Here is a 20,178-nt window from a genome sequence, read left to right as displayed (position 1 = left end):
CATGTGGTTATTGTCCCTGCTCTTATTGAGGCTACGAAATCAACCTGGCTTGTGGTCAGAGTCATCTGACACTACAGCAAGCTAAATTTGTTGAACCTAGATGATCTTTTGGCACAATCTACCCAGGAATTTCCAGAAGACAGCCAGACATGACTCAAAACGTTTTGGGGCTCACTGGGTCAGACTGCATGAGTGCAGCAGCACTGATGCAGTACCTGTTCCCATCCAACCATGCTGATGTCAAAGAAGGTGCATGGTGAAGGGGGTAATTTTACCCCACTTCAACACACCAAGTTGGCTGCAGAAGTGGGGAAACAAGTTGTGCTGCCTGGTACCCAGTTGTAGGCACTGGCCTGAAGGGTCTGGGTCTGCCTTGGTTCCCCAAATTTTATGTGCTTACCTAGAGCTTTTCTAGGTGTTCCAAACCACAAATTCCTCAGGCTGGAAATCTTTCCAAAATGAGCACTTGCACAAAAATTTGTGGGTGTCCTGCTTTCAGGCAGACTACAAACTACATTCATCAATGCAATGGAGAATCCTGACACGAGCATTGGTTGCCCACTCTGCACAGATGGAAATGGTCTCAAATACTGTGAAAACACCTGATTTTCTCTCTCCAGGGCTGTTTTTTGGAACTGCTGCTGCCCTATTCCTATGAACCAATGCTTGGAGCTTCCTCTTACATTACCCAGCTGTTAAAGGTCCTGCTCAGAGATGGCAGTGGCAGGAACCTTTCCCTTGTTTATTAGGTGAGCTCAGAGGTCTCCCATCCACAGCCTTTAACATCTCTCCTTGCTCTTCCAGATGCTGTCTCACAGATCTAGAGTGATTCAAGTCTGGAGGTGGTTGGCTAATTCCATTGCTTTCTTCTCTTTTTTTTGGTCTTCTTTCTCTCCCGTGCCCCCCAGTCTAGAAATACTCTTCAAAGGCCAAGAGGGTAAATTAACGATAATTAATTGTTTTATTGTAGACAGGGCAGATAACACAGAATGCCCAATACTTCCCATTTTGGAGCTGTGTTTCACATTACTTAGAACAATGCCAAAACACAGACGTTTAGGCAGAAATTGTCTCCCAGGGATTTGCCTCAACCTGGACTTCTGTGGAAGGTTTCAGCCAAACTGGGTCAGTTTTATCCAAGAGAGAAGATATGGGAAAGCCATTTAGTTTGCCTGTAGCCAAACACTCTTCCTGAATTTTCTTGGGAGAACTCTTTTAGCCTGTGCTTCACTTGAAGAGGTGAAATTTGGTGAGAGAGGACTCTCTTGATGGGGAGCTGCAAACCCTTCCTTGTTTCCTTCGAAGGAGACTGTGCCTTGTGCAGCTTATTTAAGCTTCTAGAATTACTTTCCTTAGTTTATAGTTTCAGCAGTGGTCACAACACCCACTGACCAAGAGGTACCCACCATAGAGTGTGCAGCCCCATGCAATGCTATCCTCCCTGAGCCATGTCTTCTGCAGGGTGGAGACCCTCAATGTCTCCTGCATGACTGAGTCTCAGCACTCCCCAGTCTATGGCCGTGGGATTGAACAGTCCCCACAGAACCCAGGATGGCAACAAACAGTGGGACAGAGAGCATGAATCCCACTTCTTGCTGGGCACCTGCCTGTTACAAGGAGCTTCAGCTTATCCCAACAGTTTGTCCCTGAGGAAAGATGAGAAGGGAGGTGACAAGGCATTTTATGAGCGAATTTCTGACGACCACAGATCATAGAATTGCAGACTGGTTTGGTTTTGAAGGGACCTTTAAAGACCATCTTGTTACAATGTTCCTGCCACGGGCAGGGACCCTTTCCTCTAGACCCAGTTGTTCCAAGCCCAGTCTCCAACCTGGCCTTCAACACTTCCAGGGTTGTAACATCCTCATGGGTGCTATGCTTTCTACAAGGTGTGGAACCTCTCTTCCCCGTGAGGCAGGAGGGCAGCACCTGAGACACCCCCTGAGCCCCTCTGCAACATCCCAGGCAGGGACAGGAGGGTGCCAGGATGTAGCTGCCACTGTTGGATACCCATGTGGCACAGGAGCAGTTTGATCTTTTCATCACTGATGAGAAGATGATGCCCCAGGACCCCACCATTGGTCCCCTTTTGCAACTTAATCAGGAGAATCAAGAAGTTCTCTGGGTCAATTGGGTTCTTTGTACACTGAGGGCACAAGGCCCACATGTTCCACGGCAAGCCTGGTGGCATACCAGTCCTGATTACAACTGCAAATCCCTTCAGTGCCCACCTTGGTTCTGCCCATCCTAGGCTTTAATTTTCTAGGAGAGTGACAACAGGTGGCTCCAGTTGACGTCAATGGAATTGCGTTAATGCTGCTGAAAACCAGGCCCACGCCGTCTGCTTCAGCAGAGCCCTCTTGGAGCAGCAGCACACGGAACCTTTTGACATACATTAGGGTGGGTAAGATGGATTGCTCAGCTCCTAACTAGGACAGATAGATAAGGATAATGGATGGATGCCCAAAGAGCAACCATGCTTTAGGTAGATGAATAAATCACTTTGATTGTTCATACATAAACAGGAGGTACCAGGAGGACTCAGCTTTCAGAACAGGGTACGTCCAATGTAAGCCCTATGACTGAGTTTAAGGATCTAAAAAACATTCAAAATGTACTTTGTTAATAGAGGAAACACCATGTATAGTGCTCCTGCGACAGAGCCATTGTCACTTGGCTGAGAGCCCCAGTCCCTCTGGTCCTTTGGGAGCCTCCATCCTGAGATACTCTGTGACACCTTTCCTGGGGAAGAGGAGGATCCCAGGAAAGGCAGAAGGACAGTGCCCTCCTGCTGAGAGAGGCTGACTGCAAGACCTGCCTTCCAGCTGCCTACCTTTTCTGCAACAACCACAGACCCCCAGCTATCCTGGAAACAGGAGGGGTCTTCAAGGCTTTGCAGTGCATGAAGTGCCCTTAATTTCAAAGGATGCTCAGTTCTGGCATCTCGAGCATCTTGGTATGGGGTGTAGAGGGTGAGATGTGTCAGTATGAGGGACATACTTCCAGCACCTGGAGATGGGTCAGTGGAGTGTTACAGGGCCACTACCAGGGCCACTATGTCTCCAGCCTGGCCTCTTCATGCTGCTGAGCACTGCATTTACAGCAGCCCACATGTGCAGTGGGGTGGCAACCACTAGGCTCTCAGCCTGTGATATGGGGACATCTTTCCCACCCAGAGCAGTGGACAGTGTGTGCCTGGTTTCAGTATTTTTGGTACAGGACTTGTGACTGTTCCCATGGGTTTCTGATCGTGTTGGGATCCATGCTGAGCACTTGTGGAAATGCTACAGTGGCTGCAGATCAGATAGGAGGCTGCAGATCATACCTCCAGCCTGTGCAGGGATGGGGCAAGCTCCCAGGGTCCATACAGGGCCAGGGTCAGCCCATGACCTGCTGTAAGAGGAGCTCCTGGTGTGTTGCAACTGCAAGGCTGTGCCCATACACAGAAGCTGGCCTGTGTCCCTGCAAATATCCTCACATGCCCTGCACTAGGTTGGGAAAATCTTTTGGTATCCTTTGACACCCCACACATCTCTGTCTTCCTTGCATATGCCCAAGTGAGTATGACTTCATTGGGAGCTCCCTCTGAGCTTCCACCCCCAAGTCACTGAGGTGTAGGTCTGGTTTATGGGGCTGGGCTGCCCTAGCCAAACCACAAGGGCTAGCAATTGGACACATCTCAATTACATTTCCCTCACAGCACCCAGCTCCAGAGATGCTTCTCACCTCCCTCTGAGGGCTGAAGCAAGCCCTGAGAGACTCCAGGAACCAACCAGTGCTGTCTGTCTTTTGATCCATCATTCTCACCATCCCTTTTATTTGCCCTCAGCAACAGAGCAAGCCAGATTGATGCTTCATCCATTTCCTCCCAGAGCAGTTGGGGTCCTGGATGCAATTCTGCTCCTCTATCAAAAGCTGATTCAATCCCTTCCCACCAGGCATCCCCTCTTTCTCTGTCTGCTTGTTGCCTTAATGTCTCTCTGATCAGAAGGATTCAGTAACATGGAATGGCAGATGGGGAACCAAGCATGAATATTAATTAACAACGAATTCCAAACAGAGGACTTTAATTACATTAAGAGCACAGGCTCAGAGGCAGTGATTTACTTCCTGCTGTACATCTGTTGACAGGTCATTTGTCACAATGGTGTCAGTGCTCCTTAACGAATTAATATATACATTTCTAGTGCTGGTGTATGGGAGAAATAGGGTCTTGTTTCCAAAAGTGGCAACACCAGCCTGCACACCAGCGAGAGGGCTTTGCTCATGGCGAGGATGCCGGGAAATAATAATTGGTATAATTACCTGGTAATCATACACCAGGAGCTCTCTCCGCTCGTGGAGCTGGAAATCCCCAGCATGAGCCAGACCTGCTGCTTTGTCATGCGTGTTCTGGTCACTGGGGGGAGACCAAGAACCGCAGCACCTTAGCCGGGGCCGGTGGGTGCCGGGTCCCCGCCACGCTGGCGCGCCCGGTGCGAGCGATGGGCCTGGACCGCTGCCCCCCTCGCTCGGAGGGGTTCCCTCCATGCGGCGTTTCACCAGCTCCCACGGGGCTCACGGTGGCCTCGAGGTGGGATGCGGACACGTCTCAGCATCCAGTGGTGGTGGTGCTTTGGCAGCCTGGCAGGGGAAATCAGTCCTGTGAGAGCAGGGGGGTAGCCGGAAAACCAATCTAGCCAAGATCCCCTCTCAGCCCAGGGGCAGCGGCAAGTTTGAAAAGCACGTTTTCTCCAGCACAGTTTAATCCCAGGAAAAATACAGCCAATGCTGAAGTCCTTCTCTACCAGCAAAAGGATCTTTTGTTTTAATCCCTCAAACTGGCCTGGGACAGCAAAGCTCTGACAGAGACAACTCTTTCTGTAGTCAGGGGTTTTGCTGGATGAGTTTGATCTGAGGTTTACTGCACAGAAAACCAGCTTGAACTAAGAGGGTCGTGTAAGCACCAGTGTACCAGTATCCCAGCATAATGAAGCTTTAGCTTTATCTTCTTCTCAGCTGCCTTCAGTTGGTGGAGCAGCACGTTCCTCCACTCTCCCTAGTGGCAATGCTGGAGAGCTTTGCTCTGGCTAGGAACAGCACGCAGGCACAGACCCCGTTGGGCAATGGGTAATGCTCAAGGGACTGCTGCATCCTTGGAGCTCCTCCCACTTGGCCTAGTGTCCCCAGGCCTAGCTGAGAAGCAGTGTAGGACGTGGCATATTTCCAGACTCTCCAGGGCCCTAGAGAAGGCAAGGAGGGAAAGGAGCACTGTGAGTATGGTGGCAGAGCTGTAGCAATGGGCACAGAGCCATGGGCTGCAAGAAGGAGATAATGTGAGATCTTGAGTGCTTGGATCATTGAGCTGCAGAGAACTCTCCAGCAGCAGATTCAGTAGCTGGAGGCTTGCACAAGGAAGACATAGCATGAACAGCCTTTCCTCTCCATCTTTAACTGGAAAGACCTTGCCCAGTAAGTTTGCATCCAAAGTGATAGATTACTGATTTTGCTGGCTCCCCCCAGCCTGGGATTCCTGCATTTTTCCTGTGCTCCTTGCCAGCACAGTGAGGCTGGTAGAAGCTGGAAGTGCTGCTAGCCAGCTCTGCCAGTGGCATGAAAGGAAGAGATGGTTTTGAGTAACCCTTCTCAACCAGTGATCACTCATGCAGCTACAGCTCTAAGTCATAGAAATGGTTGAGGGGAAAACCTGAGCTAGGGATAAAGATAAAACAGCTAATTAGCTCTGACTGAGCTGAGATGAAGACTATGAGAGCAGGCTATAAAGATCCAATGGGTTTTAGCACTGAGGAAGGTTCTGATTTGGAAGGGGTGGTCCTTGCCTGCAAGATCTTGTCCTGACCTAGGCTTTCACACCCATGCTTTGCCCTCTTCTGCTCAACAGCTCTGGGGAGCACTCTGGATTGAGAAAGTTTTAAAGTGGCACCGGGGTTAAGATTGGGTAAAAAATGCCACAAACATCTCAGGAGCAAAGCACCAAACATTCTTAGAAGGTGTCTCTGTGCTTGAGGTGGACCACAGAGGTGGACCATCATCACAACCTCATTGATAGAGACACTGAAGGGCTCAGGAGCGTGAAACCAAAGGTTCAATGGCTTCAGCTAACTGGCACAGGAGGCACAATGTGGCAGGATACATCCCAGTGCAAGTCCTACAGGAAATTGAGGTACCCACTCTGGTTGGAAAGGCTGGAGGGAGCAAATGCGCTTGGTGCCTCCAGCTCCTGGACTCACAGGTACCAGGATGCCACTGGCCTGGGGGTGCACACCTGGGGCTGTTGCCACTTCCTACAGTGCAAAACCACGCTGAAGGCAACATCCAAAAAACAAACTAAAAAGCAACTGAAAACTTGCTGGATAGTGGGTGGTGCCAGAGTTCATCTCTTGATTTTTTTCCTTGTCTGGTGAAAAATAGCAGGTGTCATATACCCATCTTGGGATAATCACTTTTTTCTCTTGCTTGAAAAGAATATGTGTGTGTATGTGCTCATCCTTTCTTCCACATTTTAACCAGGGTTCCAACCTGCCCCAAGGTGGGACATGAATGAACTGGGCGGTTCAGATCCACAGCACATTTGTGAGCTGAAGGCTGTGAGCTTCCTCAGCAGCTGGCACGTGGGTCCATCCCTATCTCTTCCCTTTGGCTCTTCTGGAAAGCCTATTTTTATTTGTGTCTTATAAAAATTAATGGGGAAGACAGAGGTGTTTCCTTATTGTGATGAACTTGTCCAAACCCCAAATACTTAAAAAAACCCTGCTGGACAGCTTTTAAGAGCTGCGTATGACTCTTTCATGCTTCTTTTTATTGCTCGCTGCCAAATGACAAAGCAGGTTCTCTGCAGGATAGAGGATGTCAATGACAGTGACATCCACTGCCAATGACAGTGAGTTTTGGATCAACAATAAGGTGGCATCTCTAATTCACAGTACCAAAAATCCTACTTTACCTTGAGGTAAAAGTTAAAGGCAGCCTCGTTGCCTCCACCCCAGCCACTGTGCTTGTTTACTTCTGCTCCTTTTCTTCTTGCTGCAGCTGTTCCCTGGCTGGGGTCAGATGAGAGATCTTAAAATGTGAATTTTGAGGAACTGTTGAGCTTTGCATCTGCTCTGAGGTGGCACAAGCCATTTCTCCCTTCTCTCGTCCTTCAGATACCAGTGCCAGATTAAGTTCACTTCATGTCTTATTGGCTGGCTCTAGCAAATGGCTTTTCTATCTGGGTGACACGTGGAAAATGTCTAAAAATGCAGGAGCAGGGTGAAGGTTATCAGGAGATTGTGGAGCTTTGTACAGGTAATTGCTCTGACCCTCCTGCAAGGGAAGTTGTGCTCAATTAAGGAAGTGATGCTATTGTGTGAGCAGCATTTCCAGCGGGAATTAACAAGCAGGTGTTGTTGTGGGCATGTGGATGATGAAAATGCAGCAGGATTGTGTCATTATTCCACCTGGCCATCAGAGCTGCCATGAGTGCAGTAGTGCTCTCCTGGAGCTCCCACCAGCAGATTTGGCTCTGCTGGGGTGGGATTTTGAAAGTCTGAGCAGGTCCCTGCTGTGTTTGTACCAACATGCTCCTCCCTCTGGTGCCTGCACAGCTTCTGTGGGATCCTGCCTCTGCTGCAGGCACAGAAGCTGCGTGGCATCCCTTGGCAAGCGCTTCCCACTGAGCTGGGATAGAGCTGTGCTTGGACTATCCTGACTTAATGGGGCTGAAACTCCCCAATGACAGTACCAGAATGGAAGTGAGAAGCTAGATTCCATTTTCCCCCTGCTTTTTCATGTATGCTTTTCCTCCTTGGCTGATAGAAGAGCTACATTATGTAAAGGCAGATAAGTCCCTGCCTTTTGTCAGCAGTTTGAATAATTTTCAATATCTAAGACACCCTGTTTGGCAAAGGTCATGCCCTGTTCTCTAGCAGGTCTTAATTTAGCACCTGCAAGTTCTTGATGAAGTGTAAAACTTTGGAATGCAGGAAGATCCTTGGAGGTTGTTGTGTAGGGAATGTCTTCCTTATGTAGAGATGTGAGTGAACTGCTGAGCTTCTTCACCATCCTCACCTCCCAACTGGAAGTAAATGGTTTTTACTGGAAGCTTGCAAGAGCCATCCAAAGCACAGCTCTTCTGCAGCTCAGGGGTCAGCATGGTGTCCAAGGCTGCTCTGAAATAGCTGCATCTGATGGTGGTGCAACAAATCGGCTTCCAAGCACCTTAGTCGATGCCCCAGTGACTGCCTGGCTATTTGGCTTCCTCCATGGACTCCCTGCATTCCTGCTCCCCTGGGCAATCTACAGGCTGCGTAGCTCGGAGCACAGCGGGGGAGGCAGGTGTGAGGTGTGAGGATGATGCAGCATATCCTTTGCTGTTATTTAAATTAATTCCTTGGCTCCATTGCCAAAGGAGATGAGCTCATGTACGTGGCTTGTTAAAATCTTGAGGCAGGTACAGCTGAATTCAGCAGAGAAATTGTTGTCACCAAACTCATGAGACTGAACAGCACAGGGAAGTCTTACTGGGTGTTGCAGAGTGAGGGGAACACAGCCTCCCAGGCTGAGGCGAATCCAGGGAGTGCCCACGGGAGGTCTCCGTGATTGTCTCTCATCCCTTATAAGATGTGTCCATCTGCAAGGCACAAACACACAGGGAACAGAACTTTGGACAAGGGCATGTAATGATAGGACAAAGAGAGATGACTTTTAAATGAAAGAAAGGTTTTGATTTAGGTATTAGGAAGGAATTCTACCCTATGAGTGTGATGAGGCTCTGGCACAGGTTGCCCAGAGAAGCTGTGGCTGCCCCATCCCTGGAAGAGTCCAAAGCCAGGTCAGACAGGGCTTGGAGCAACCTGGGATAGTGGAAGGTGTCCCTGCCCATGGCAAGAGGATGGAGCTAAATTATCTTTACAGTCTCTTCCAAACCATTCTGTGATCCTTTGATTGTATGGCACTGGAGCTTTTGCTGCAGGATTTTCTATGTGCGACTGTGGACTCCTACTGGCACTGGCACCAGACAGTGGCTGCACACCAGAGCTTATCTCCAGACCTACCAGAAGCAGGAAACTCAGTAAGTTCCCAAACAAACCTCTGGTGCGGGAGGCCAGTGTCTCTGACCTCCAGGGGTCCTGAGTGTTTGAACAGGCTCCTAATCTGCTTGGGAAAAGCAGGAGAGCTGGGGAGGGAGAGGAGGGAGGGCTGGGGCTGTGCCCTGAGCGGGGTCGGTTGTTGCTCGTGGCTTTGATTGCTGAGGCTTGCTATCTTAGGCTTGCGGGATTTGGCTGTCTGGCCGTGAACAAAAAAGCTGGATTCTCCCAGAGCCTTTATTCCCATGTCAAGATCACTGGTGGTTTCCCGAGGAGTGGAGGGAGTGGAAGGCTTTTGTTGATGGTTTTTGACAGGCATGGGGAAAAGCAAGGCTCAGCCTCTGCTCCTGCTAAATCCTAGAATCATAGAATAGTTTGGGCTGGAAGGGTCCTTTAAAGGTCATCTTGTCCATTCCCCCTATAGTGCACCCCACAGCTGCTCCTCACTTTCCCCCAGTGTGGGCTGAACCAGCCCTGGGTAACCTCACTCTTGTGTTGTGACCATCCCAGAGCCCTCACTCAGCATCTTACTTCGATGGGGCTCCCTCCTTCCCCTGCCTCCTTCCAGAGGCTCCTGGCCCCCTGCTCCTTCCCAGCATCAGCAACCTGTCTTATTCAATCCCCACCCCAAATAACCCTGACTGTAGTGATTGACAGCCCAGAACGTCCAAAGAGCAGGGACATGCCAGGAAGGATGAGTGGGAAATGGTTGAGGAGTAACCCACCAAACTGACCCTCTGACACCCCTCTGCCCTCCTCCTTCCTCCCGCCCAGCATCCTTTTACTTGCTCCTAAACATCGTTAGCAGATTTGAACTGCAGTAGCACCCTGCCTACGAGAATCATCTCCATTTAAGATCCCAGGGCTATTGCATTCCTTAGCCAAGATTAAGCTATTCCTTAGCCAAGGCTAAGGCTATTGCATTCCTTAGCCTTGGCTCTGAGCTGAGATGCCTACTCTGCTTCTCTGGGAGACAGAAAAAATTCTGAGGGCACATTGCCACTAGTCAGTCACCCTGGAATCCCCACCTTATCCACAGGACCAGTCTTCTCTTCACAGGTTCACAGACAGTGAAATCATCACAGTTAGGTTTTTTAAATTTGTTTGTTTGTTTGTTTGTTTTGGGGTTTTTTTAAGCAAAGAAAAATTACCCAAATGACAGAGATTTACTCAGTAGCCCAGAGTGGTGCTGAGATGGGAACAGCATCCCAGCATGTCACTTCCACAGGTGCTGAGCCAGCCCAGTGATGTGCCCCCATTGTCCTGCCATCCTCATCCTCACCAGCCCCACACCGGCAGGGATTGCCAGGGGAACCTGCCTGGGTGGAGAGTGCTCAGGAGCCAACATGGGATAATGATTCATAGTCTTAGCTTCCTGCTCCCATGGTTCCTAAATCCGGACAGACTCAGGCTTGGACAGGCAGAGCAGGGGAAGACAGGGGCTTGGCATGGCAGAGAGCCTTCCTCTGCTGTTGCCCATCTTGCCCCGAGGAAGTGGGCTCCGTGGGGGGCTTTGCAGCTTCTGGTGCATCCCAACACTGCAGACAGCAGAGCTATTTGTTCGCTAGTGTCATTCTGTCAAGGGAGCAGCTTAGCCCAGGCCAGAGCCTATATACAGAGTCTCTGCCTAGGTGCATTTCTGGAGGGTTTTGTTGCTTTGATGCTGGATTCATCCCAGCTAGGCTGTCCCTGAAGAGGCACTGCTGCCGAACCTCCTGATACATTGCTGAGGGTCTTGCTTATTTGAAGTATCTGGGGAGGAATGTGTGGCAAGATGAAAAACAGGCTCTTAATAAAGTCACCACCATTCAAAATTAGCCATCCCGTGGGATCCTCTCTTATCAGGCCCTGGTAGACAGAGCTATCAGGAGCCTGGTTCATTCCTGAATGAATACGCACTGTAAGCAGTGCTTGCTGGCGTTGGCCCCAGGACAACACTTGCTAGGCCACCTCACCAGTGCCAAGCCCTGAGCTGGGTTGTCTCCATGCCCCCACTGCCAGTGGATGGGCACTGGGTCACGCGGTGCAGACAGGAGAGCTACAGACCTCACCACTGCCCCGCAAACAATGGGTGTTGGTGTTGTGCTTGGATGTGGTTCACACCACAGATGTCCATGGGATTTGCTTGAACAACTCTGCATGAGCCATCCTTGCTCTGCCTGGCCTTGTTCACTCCCTTGTGTCCTCCCTTCCTCTTCACACACTGCCATCCCAGCCCTCACCTCTCCGTGTGCTCACATCCACCTTCCTCCTTCCCGGGCAGCAAGAGATGCACTATGCTCACCCCTCCTAACCCTCAAATTTTCCAGCACTGTGTTTTTCTATCTCCCTCTGACTAAAGGCAACAGTCCCCCACCCTTATTCCCATCACCCTCCCACCTTGAGAAGACAAAAAACCCACCCAACTCCACTCAGCCAGCTCCTGTCATTTATTCTTAAAACCCTTCCCTCCTGCCTTGCTGGTTTGAAAGCCTGTACCCTGGAATGGGCCTCCCAGCTTTCGCTGGCAACCCTGCTTCAGACTGACCGCCACAGATAGCGTTTGGGAGTGAAAAAAAAAAAAAAAAAAAAAAGGAAAGGAAGCATTAAAAAGCTTCTCATCTCACTGAATCTCCTTGCTGAAGTTTTCCTAGTCTCCTATGCTGTGTGCTGGTGTGAGGGAGTCTTGGGAATCAAGAGGAAATTTTGGGGGGTTGTTTTCTCACCTGTATGCTTTGAGAAATTCTTCCCAGCAGCGCTGGTGCTGTACCCTCTGGCAGAGGGTAGGTGAGATGCTTCTCACACTGCTACCCACTCCCTTGGTGCACTCATAGGGGTTTTTTTTGGCTTTTGGATGTGGTTTGTTCAGATAAAGCACCTCCATCCGACTTTTCTGCACGTGTCATTGTTTGGGAAAGGACAAAAATAATAAAAGCAAGAAAAAGCAGAAAAATCTCCTGCCGAGAAGGGACTCTGAGTCCAAAACAACCTCTCCCCTCGCCTGGGACAGGGCTGAGGGAGAGTTTCCCCTCCTTTCTGCTTATTTTCCTCCCCTCTAGGTGATGGAGATGGAGGATGGAGGCAAGGTGGGAGCTACAACAGGAGAAAACACGGGCAGGGACAGAGCAGGTGCTGTCCCAAAACCCCGAGGGCGGGAAGGGGGTGCGGAGGGGACCCAACGCCCGGAGGGTTGTGTCTCCTCCGCATCCCCTCCCCGCCAGCATCCTGGGCAGCGCCCGGGAGGGCGGAGGGAAGGGAGGGCGATGCTCCGCTCGGGGTTTATTAGATTGGACATAATCATCTTTAAATAAGGGCAGCCCCCCCGCTTCACACCCCTCCTTGGGGGGGGGGGGGAGCGGGGCGCCTTGGGGCTTTCTAGATAAGGGCGACTAACGCGTCCCCCGCTCCCGCAGGCAGAGCCGGGCAGCTCCGAGAGCCGCGCAGGGTCCGCTGTGCCCCGGGAACCCCGGCTTGCAGGCAGAAGGGGGGGTCCCCGCCGCGGTGCTCTCGCCTTCCTTCTTCTCCTCCTCTTCCTCCTCCTCCTCCTCCTCTCACAGGAGCAGAAGGGAGGAGAGCGGTGCCGGGGAAAAGTTGGGGGCAGCGGCTGCGGCGGGGGCGGGGGACTGTGCCCCGGCGCTGCCGCCCGCCGCCCCCTGAACACCCCATTTCCCTCGCGGCCATTCTCCCCCCACCTCCCAGCCCCCAAACTTCGTTCCCAAGGAGGATGCTGCGCGGCGGAGCCCCCCTGGCCGCGCTGCTGCTGGCGGCGCTCAGCCTGGCCCGCGGGGAGCCCCCGCCAGTCTCGGGGTGCGGGATGGAGGCTCCGAGCCGCCGCGCCGTCCCTCCGCATCACCCGTACGGGCTGTACCCGCAGGGTCCCGCCGCGCACGGGGCTCTCGGAGCTGCATCCTCTCGGGGCCGGAGACCACGGGGAGCCAGGGGAGGAGGAGAAGAGCTGGAGGGCGAGGAGGACGGCCGGGGCCGGAGCCGGGGGGAGAGGCGGCGGGGCCGGGAGCCGCAGGTGCCGGACCCTCCCCGGGAGCGGCCGCTGCCTGCCCTGTACTTCTCGGGCGGCCGGGAGCAGCTGGCGGCGCGGGCGGAGGCGCTGCCCGCAGTCCCGCGGGAGGAGTTCACCCTGGAGCTGTGGGTGAAGGCGGAGGGCGGACAGAACAACCCGGCCATCATCGCAGGTAAACCCCGGCAGGGAGGGATGGGGACCCGACACCTCGCGACCCTTCTCAATCATGCACACGGGGGACTCCCTGACTTCCCTGCTAGGGCAGTTAACACTCCGCGCCCACACCCGTGTTCTCAGTACCGCGGGCGTGGAATATTCCTCCTTCCCTTGAGACCAAACCCTAAACGATTCCCTCCCCTCTGTTTCCACCCGCCCCGTCCTCCCAGCCCGCCTCCCCTCCCCCCCATCCCCATCTGGTTTTTCCGTCTTCCCTCGCCGAGAGTTGGAAGGTCCCCCTGGGTGATACGCTCGCCCCGATCCTCCTCTCCCCACCGCCCCCCTCCCCCCCAAGACCACCAGCTCCCCCTCCTCAGGGCTCCGGGCACACTGAAGCTTTCCGGGGCTCCCGCCGGGTCCCCGGGGCGGTGGCCGCACGATGGCAGCCGCGCCGCACTCACGGCGAGGCCGCGGTCCGGTCCCCCGGGCCGCGGCCTCGAGGGCTCTGTGGAACGGCTGCGGGGCAGGGGGCGGCCCCAGGGGCTTATTCTACCCATAATTGCCTCCTCAAGAGCTTGCTGAGAAACAGGCAAGGGATGAGCGAGTCCTGTGAGGAGCAGCTGAGGGAGCTGGAGGGGCTCTGCCTAGAGAGAAGGAGGCTCTCCATAATCACCTGGAAGGAAAGTGTAGTTGTCTGTCTCTTCTCCTGAGTAACAAGTGATGGGACAAGAGCAAATTACCTCAAATTGTGCCAAGAGACGTTTATATTGGATACTAGGAAAAATTTCTTCTCTGAAAGAGTTGTCATGCGCTGGAACAGGCTGCCCAGGGAAGTGGTGGAATCACTATCCCTGGAAGTGTTAAAAAATGTAGAGATGTGATGCTTAGGGACATGGTTTATTTGTGGGCTTTGCAGTGCTGAGTTTACTGTTGGACCTTAAAGGTTTTTTTAAAGGTTTCTTCCCAACCTCAATGATCCTGTGATGGAGAAGCTGAGGAGAAAGACAAGACTGGCACACAGGCACAGAGTGGGGCAGATGTCACGTCCTGCAGTGGTGCTTCATTCAGCTATGAAGTGTTTGTGTCTGGGTACAAACTCGACAGGACAGCGCAGGGATGCTAGGAAGGGCTGGGAACAGATGGCAGTGCCAGGATATTTGAGGTCACCTCAGTGGGGGCTCCTGTGTTTCTGTGCTGCCCTAGCCAAGCTGACTGGGGAATCCCTCTCTATTCTAACTCTCCCTTGGCTTGTGATCATTCCACTGAACCTCCCTCTGCTTTGCCTGGTCCCTTTCACTGATTTTTCTCCTCAGTTATAGGGCAATAACCACACCTGTGCTGTGGGAAGAGGTAGGAGGGACGGGCCAGAGTCTCTGGCCGAGGGGAAAACTAGCCATGTACAAGGCTGGTACAAGGCTGTAAAAGGAAACTACCAAACTTCTTAGCATCCACGTTGCTTCCCATCAGCATCCTCGATGCCTCCCTACTGGCAGGAAGCACCTTGGGATGCATGGAGCACAGTTCCCAGTCATCACATCAGCAGCACAGCTTTTTGCATCTGGAGGTCTGGCCTGCTAGGTTTTGAGTTTCCCAGCTAGTCAGCAGAGTTTTTTAATTATTATTTTTTATTCTTCATTTTTTAATTTCCTTCTGGAGGGTGGGAGAGTTGTTAGTGCTGAAAGCACCACCCGTGAGTGCTGGCATTCACTCGAGTAATATCCTCCAGGATTTGAGTCAGCCCCAGGAACCTCTGGCTGTCTGAGTCACTGTTCACTTCCCACTGTCTCCCTGCATTTGGGACCAAAGTGCCTGGGTGTGGTGGCCGAAGGGGGCCAGCACAGTGCTGCTGGCATTTTGTGTGAGCAGGTGACAGAAGCAGCTGCCAGCCCTCGGCAGGTGCCGAGTTTGCTCCTGATCTGCTGCTCCTGTTCTGTCGAAAGAGAGGCGACTGAGCATGAGGTCGTTCAGAGGTGTAGAGGAGCTGGAGATGCTCCAAGTGTCCACGTGTGAGGAAAGGCAGGAGGAAAGCAAGGCAGAACTGAGCTCTCCCAGCATCAGTGCTGGGAAGTAAGGGCAGGCTGAGCCACTCTGATCGTGGAAAGCAAGCTGTCCCAGCTGTGAGCTGGTGTGGCTGCTGCTTGGATTGAAGGCTCAGGAGTTGGCGTTCTTTTCCCCAAGACGCCACATTTTGTCTCAGGGCCACCCTGGATGTGGTTGTTCATCCTTCTTAGTCACTCCTTCATGGAGGGATTTCTGCTGGGGAATAACCTGCCACAGCCACTGTTATGAAAGGAAACTTCTTCCTTGGTCCTCCTCATTTTGGGCAGCAGATGAGAGTCATTTCATGTGATGCTGTTTCCTTTTCCACATTTTTTTGTCTCCCATCTATGCCTGCTGTACTTCTGGTGAACCCCAAGGATTTCCCTTTGTGACAGGCTGAGGTTTGTTTTTACTCAGATTGTAGGTGATTTTGTTGGGTCAGATCCTCCTCCAGAGACCATCCCAAACATCTGCTGTGTCTAAATCCAGATGTCCTCCTTGGGTGCCTGAACTGGTTCCCACTGCATACCCTGAGGGGTGACCATGACTAGAGGCTTCCAGCCTTTGTCAGACCCTCTGGAGCTTTAGCAGAAAATTTCCCCCAGTATCTGGGTCTCAAAGCATGACTGAAAGCTATTCTTTGTGCTGCAAAACTTGTAGCCTCAGTGGGAGAGGCTGCTTGCAGTGTGGTCCTTACAAAGGGGCACACTTGATCTCTTTGTGGGCTTTTTTTCCATGGCCTTCCAGGTACCTTCCTTTTCAAATTTATTTGCACTGTTGCCAGCAACTCTTGTTTCAACCCCCAGATGCATTTCCCTAAGTCACAGGTAAACAGCATAAACCAGACTAGAGCTCCCCTTTCCTGCCTGAAGGAACAGAGGCAGAGTTGTATTTAGAGCTGCTGAGGAGATACCTCACGCTTCTTCTACAAATAGCTTTCCCTTCTGGTGGGTTGATTCAGGACAAAATACCAAGCTCCTTGGCAAACTCTGGGGTCTTAAAACTTCTTCCCTGATGATTTCTCATGAAAGCCCTTGAGAGATGCCAGGACCTGGTGATAGGCCTTTTTTGTGACACTATTCTGCAATGGCTGCTGGCTGTGGGACATGCTGCTTTGCCTGCAGAACCTTCGCTGCTGCTGGAGATGTCATCCATGGCCACATCTAGGATGCACCAGATGCTGCTTTACTGATTTTCCTCCCCTGTTGTAGAGCTGACCTTGGCCTTACTTACATACCTTCAAGGACTTTGATGAAATCCTTATACCTGGTTCTGGGCTCACTTAAATTTCTTTTGGCCAGTGTTGAATTCAGCAGGCACTGCCAGGCAAATCTTGGCTCCAGCATGGGTTTGCAAGGATGATAGCTTACACTCACCCAGGGGCTGTTCCACCACTGATGCTCTTTTTCCCATTTTTATCTTGGGGTTTAATCAAATATGGGGCACTTGGAATCATTTCAAGGTAAACTACATGAGTTTTCCCAAGAGAGAAGGTACCAAGCCCTGTTTCCTCAATCCCAGTGAGGACCAAAAGATGGCTTTTGAGTGTGCAGATCTCAGCATGTTTCAGCCAGCACCCAGCCCAAAAGTACTCTCCGACTTTGCCTTCTCACTTCTGCAAGGCTCCTTTGCTCGCCTCCTGCTTTTTGGCTTCTCCCCTGGTCTTTCTGCTTCCCTTTCACAATCCACAGAAAACAAGAGTTGGCCAAAGCCCATCCGCCCAGGGAGGCTTTGTGCGTGGCTGCCTTTGTAGTGAGCAGGGACAGGGATCCATGCCTAGGGTGGTTACAGCTGTGGAATGGTTTAGAGGCCACCACCCGCCTTGCCCTTCGTGATGGATGGAGGGAGGGATGCTGCTTCCTGGGGTGACCTTTTCCAGTGTTTATAAGGGGGAAACATGGGGTCATGGTAACCCGACTTCAGACACATCCCCTGGGTAAGAGCCAGGAGATCCTACTCCTGGAGCTCCTTCTGTTCTACACCTCTGCTTCTCTCTACTGGCCTCTTCGCAATTCTGGCAGCAGGTGGGGCATCCCCAGGAGCAGGCAAGACAGTGACACAGGCAGAAGTGCTTTGTTTTGGACCACAAGGTCCTGATGGCATGAAGATGGGCAGGCAGTGTATGTGATGGGAATGGCACAGAGGGGCAGGAGAATCCATGCAGGCGGAAAAGCAGAATGAAGAATAAGAAATACCGCAGCAGGGACCTAAAAAGGGTCTCTAGGCATAGCAGCAGGTTTTGTCAGCACTGGGACACTGTTTGTTGGGGTGATGAATGGGAGAGCAGAAGACACCACTGGTTGCTCAAAGAGTGAATTCAAACTCATTCACCTTAGCCAATGACCTGCATGAACGTCCTGGCTGTGGTGGTTAAGAGCCCAGAGACGTTTATTTCAAGCAGCAGGTCCCTTTATCCTTGCCAGCGTTTGAGTGCCTTATGGCCACTGATTCCCAAGGGCATTCCCTGCCTGCAAGCCTCTGGTTCTTTGCCGTGGCACTCAGCAGTCTGGGGGAAAGTCAGCACAGCTCCAGGTCTTGCCAGCCTAAAACAGGTTTGTAACATGCTTGGGTGCAGAGGGAGAGGCTATTCCTGGGAATGGATTTATGTTCAGGTGACCTTAGGGGCTGAGGAGTGCATTCGCCAGGCTAGAGGCAGCATAGCCCTCTCCAACCCTCTCCCACCAGCACTGGATGCATGACTGGGAGGGAAACTGGAGCATAAATGAGAGCTGTAAATCTGCCTGGAAGCTGTTAGGGAAGCACTCCCTGGAGGAGCCTGTATTGCTTTGGGTCGCTATGCTCTAATTCTTAAAAGCTTTGGCTCACAGATAAAAAGCTTAGCCTCTAATCCCATCCTGCTGGAGCACTCCTACAGAGAGCAACTCAGAAATACCTCACTCTTCAGCCTCTCCTCCCATCCACGCTCTTCTTCCCCTCTCCATCCTGCCTCTCTGGCTCTGCCATTCTTTCTGGCTACTCCACCTACTCATCCAAATGATTTTGAATGGGGGCTAGGGTGTCACTCCTGGTGGGTGACACTGCCCAGCCTCTGGGCACTTTCATTTACCTGCTGCCGAGGACCCAGCCTGTGCTCCAGGGAGGAGTGGTGATGCTGTCTGGTCCTTAACAGCTCTCCTCTCTCTCTCCATCCCTGTCCCCGACCTGCTGCAGGTGTCTTCAACAACTGCTCGCACTCAGCAAGCGACAAGGGCTGGGCGCTGGGTATCCGTGCCCTGCAGCTCAGCGGCAAGAAGGATGCCCGCTTCTTCTTCTCCCTCCGCACGGACCGGGCAGCCACTGCCACCGAGGTGACCTCCCACCACCGCTACCGCCCTGAGGCATGGACACACCTGGCCGCCAGCTATGATGGGCGGTGGATGGCCCTCTACGTCGATGGGGTGCGGGTCGGCCGTTCCAGCGGGCAGGAAGGACCACTGCACAGTGCCTTCATGTCCTCCTGTCGCACGCTGCTGCTGGGAGGGGACGCCTGGGGGACCACCCACACTTTCCGGGGACATCTGGCTGGGCTGGCTCTGTGGCATGGTGCCCTATCCCAATCTCACCTCCAGCGTTCCTTTCTAGAGGAGGTGGCTGAGGAGACGGCTGGGCTGGCTCTGGCCGCTGGCTTTGCCACCCCGGAGGAATGTTGGATGCCTTTTCGGGAGGGTGCCTACCCCCAGCAGTGGGTGTTGCTGTCCCCACCATCCCCCATCCTGCGGCCGCTGGGTCCCCCTGCCTGTGGGCAGACTGCCTGCGATAATGTGGAGCTGGTCTCCCACTACAACCAGCACTGGCCGCTGCGGAGCTGGAAGGTGGTGCGGTACCGCGTGGTGAACCTGGCGGAGGATGATGGCGGGCGGCCGACGGTCAGCTGGGAGCAGATTTGGCGGCAGCACCGGGCTCTGAGTGAAGCTTTCCGGCCCTACAACATCTCCTGGCAGCTCAGCTTGCTGGAGGTACACAACTCCTCTCTGCGCCGCCGCGCTGTCCTCCTGGGTTGCGAGCCCAGCAAGGTGGGGAACGAGCGCTGTGACCCCGAGTGCGAGCATCCCCTCACTGGCTACGATGGCGGGGACTGCCGAAGGCCCGGGCGCTGTTTCTCCTGGAAGCGCCGCGACGGCGTCTGTCACATGGAGTGCAACAACATGTTGGATGACTTCGATGATGGCGACTGCTGCGATCCGCGGGCCACCGACGTGGCCAGGACCTGCTTCGACCCTGACTCGCCCCAGCGGTAGGCGTGGCGCTTGTGGGGGGTGATATGTCAAGGGATGGGATGCGCCCTCTCCCCAGCGCCTGTTCTGCACCTCGATATTGCTTCTGACCAGTGGCTTTCCAGTGTGGGAAGGTAGAGGGGCATTTTCCCATGGGGTGGGTGTGTTTACCATAAAAAGAAGTAAATCCTACAGTGTGACATGGCACCCCTCTGGGAAACCCTGTCAGCAAGTGTTTTTTCCCCCCAGGGGAGTTCCCAGTGCAGCCTCTGGTTACATGCCAGTGGGAATGTGGGCTTCCCTGGAGTGGGCAGAGCAGCCCCTGCAAAGGATATTGCTTACCCTATCCCCTGCGTGGCATGTAGCTGGGGAATTTCTACCCGTTCCCACCTTCCCTGGATGTATCTAAAGTCTGATTTCCTAATTTGTGCTCAAAATGCCTTGAGTGTTGCACTGGGGAGAAGGAGGCAACCCAGCAGTGCTAGGAATGATGCAGGATTTGGAAAAGTATTGTGGGTGTGCTTCAGCCTTCCTGAATCTTGTCCCGGGGGGGGATACCCTCAAGGAGATTCCCTTGTTTGGAAGAGGATGTGTGCCTTTACTGTGTGCTGCAGGTGCAAATTACTTTGAAAAGCCACGTTAACTAAAACCAATGGAGCATCAACATGCTGTATTTGGGGACCCTGGCTCTCCCCCGGGCTCT

General features: G+C 52.8%; 1 protein-coding gene across 2 annotated transcripts in view; it reads left to right on the top strand.

Moving 5' to 3' along the window:
- The first annotated feature begins 12,771 nt into the window (after positions 1-12,771).
- Positions 12,772-20,178, top strand: part of PAPPA2 (pappalysin 2) — a 90,869-nt gene continuing 83,462 nt past the window's right edge. For both annotated transcript variants that reach the window (XM_014874662.2, XM_088170349.1), the window contains exons 1-2: positions 12,772-13,237; positions 18,433-19,495. In XM_014874662.2, the coding sequence (XP_014730148.2) occupies positions 12,772-13,237; positions 18,433-19,495 (1,529 nt within the window). The remainder of the gene's footprint in view (positions 13,238-18,432; positions 19,496-20,178) is intronic.

The sequence above is a fragment of the Sturnus vulgaris genome, chromosome 9, assembly GCF_052056855.1.
Source record: "Sturnus vulgaris isolate bStuVul1 chromosome 9, bStuVul1.hap1, whole genome shotgun sequence".
In the NCBI taxonomy this organism is placed as follows: domain Eukaryota; kingdom Metazoa; phylum Chordata; class Aves; order Passeriformes; family Sturnidae; genus Sturnus; species Sturnus vulgaris.
This window is presented reverse-complemented; position numbering and strand designations above follow the sequence as displayed.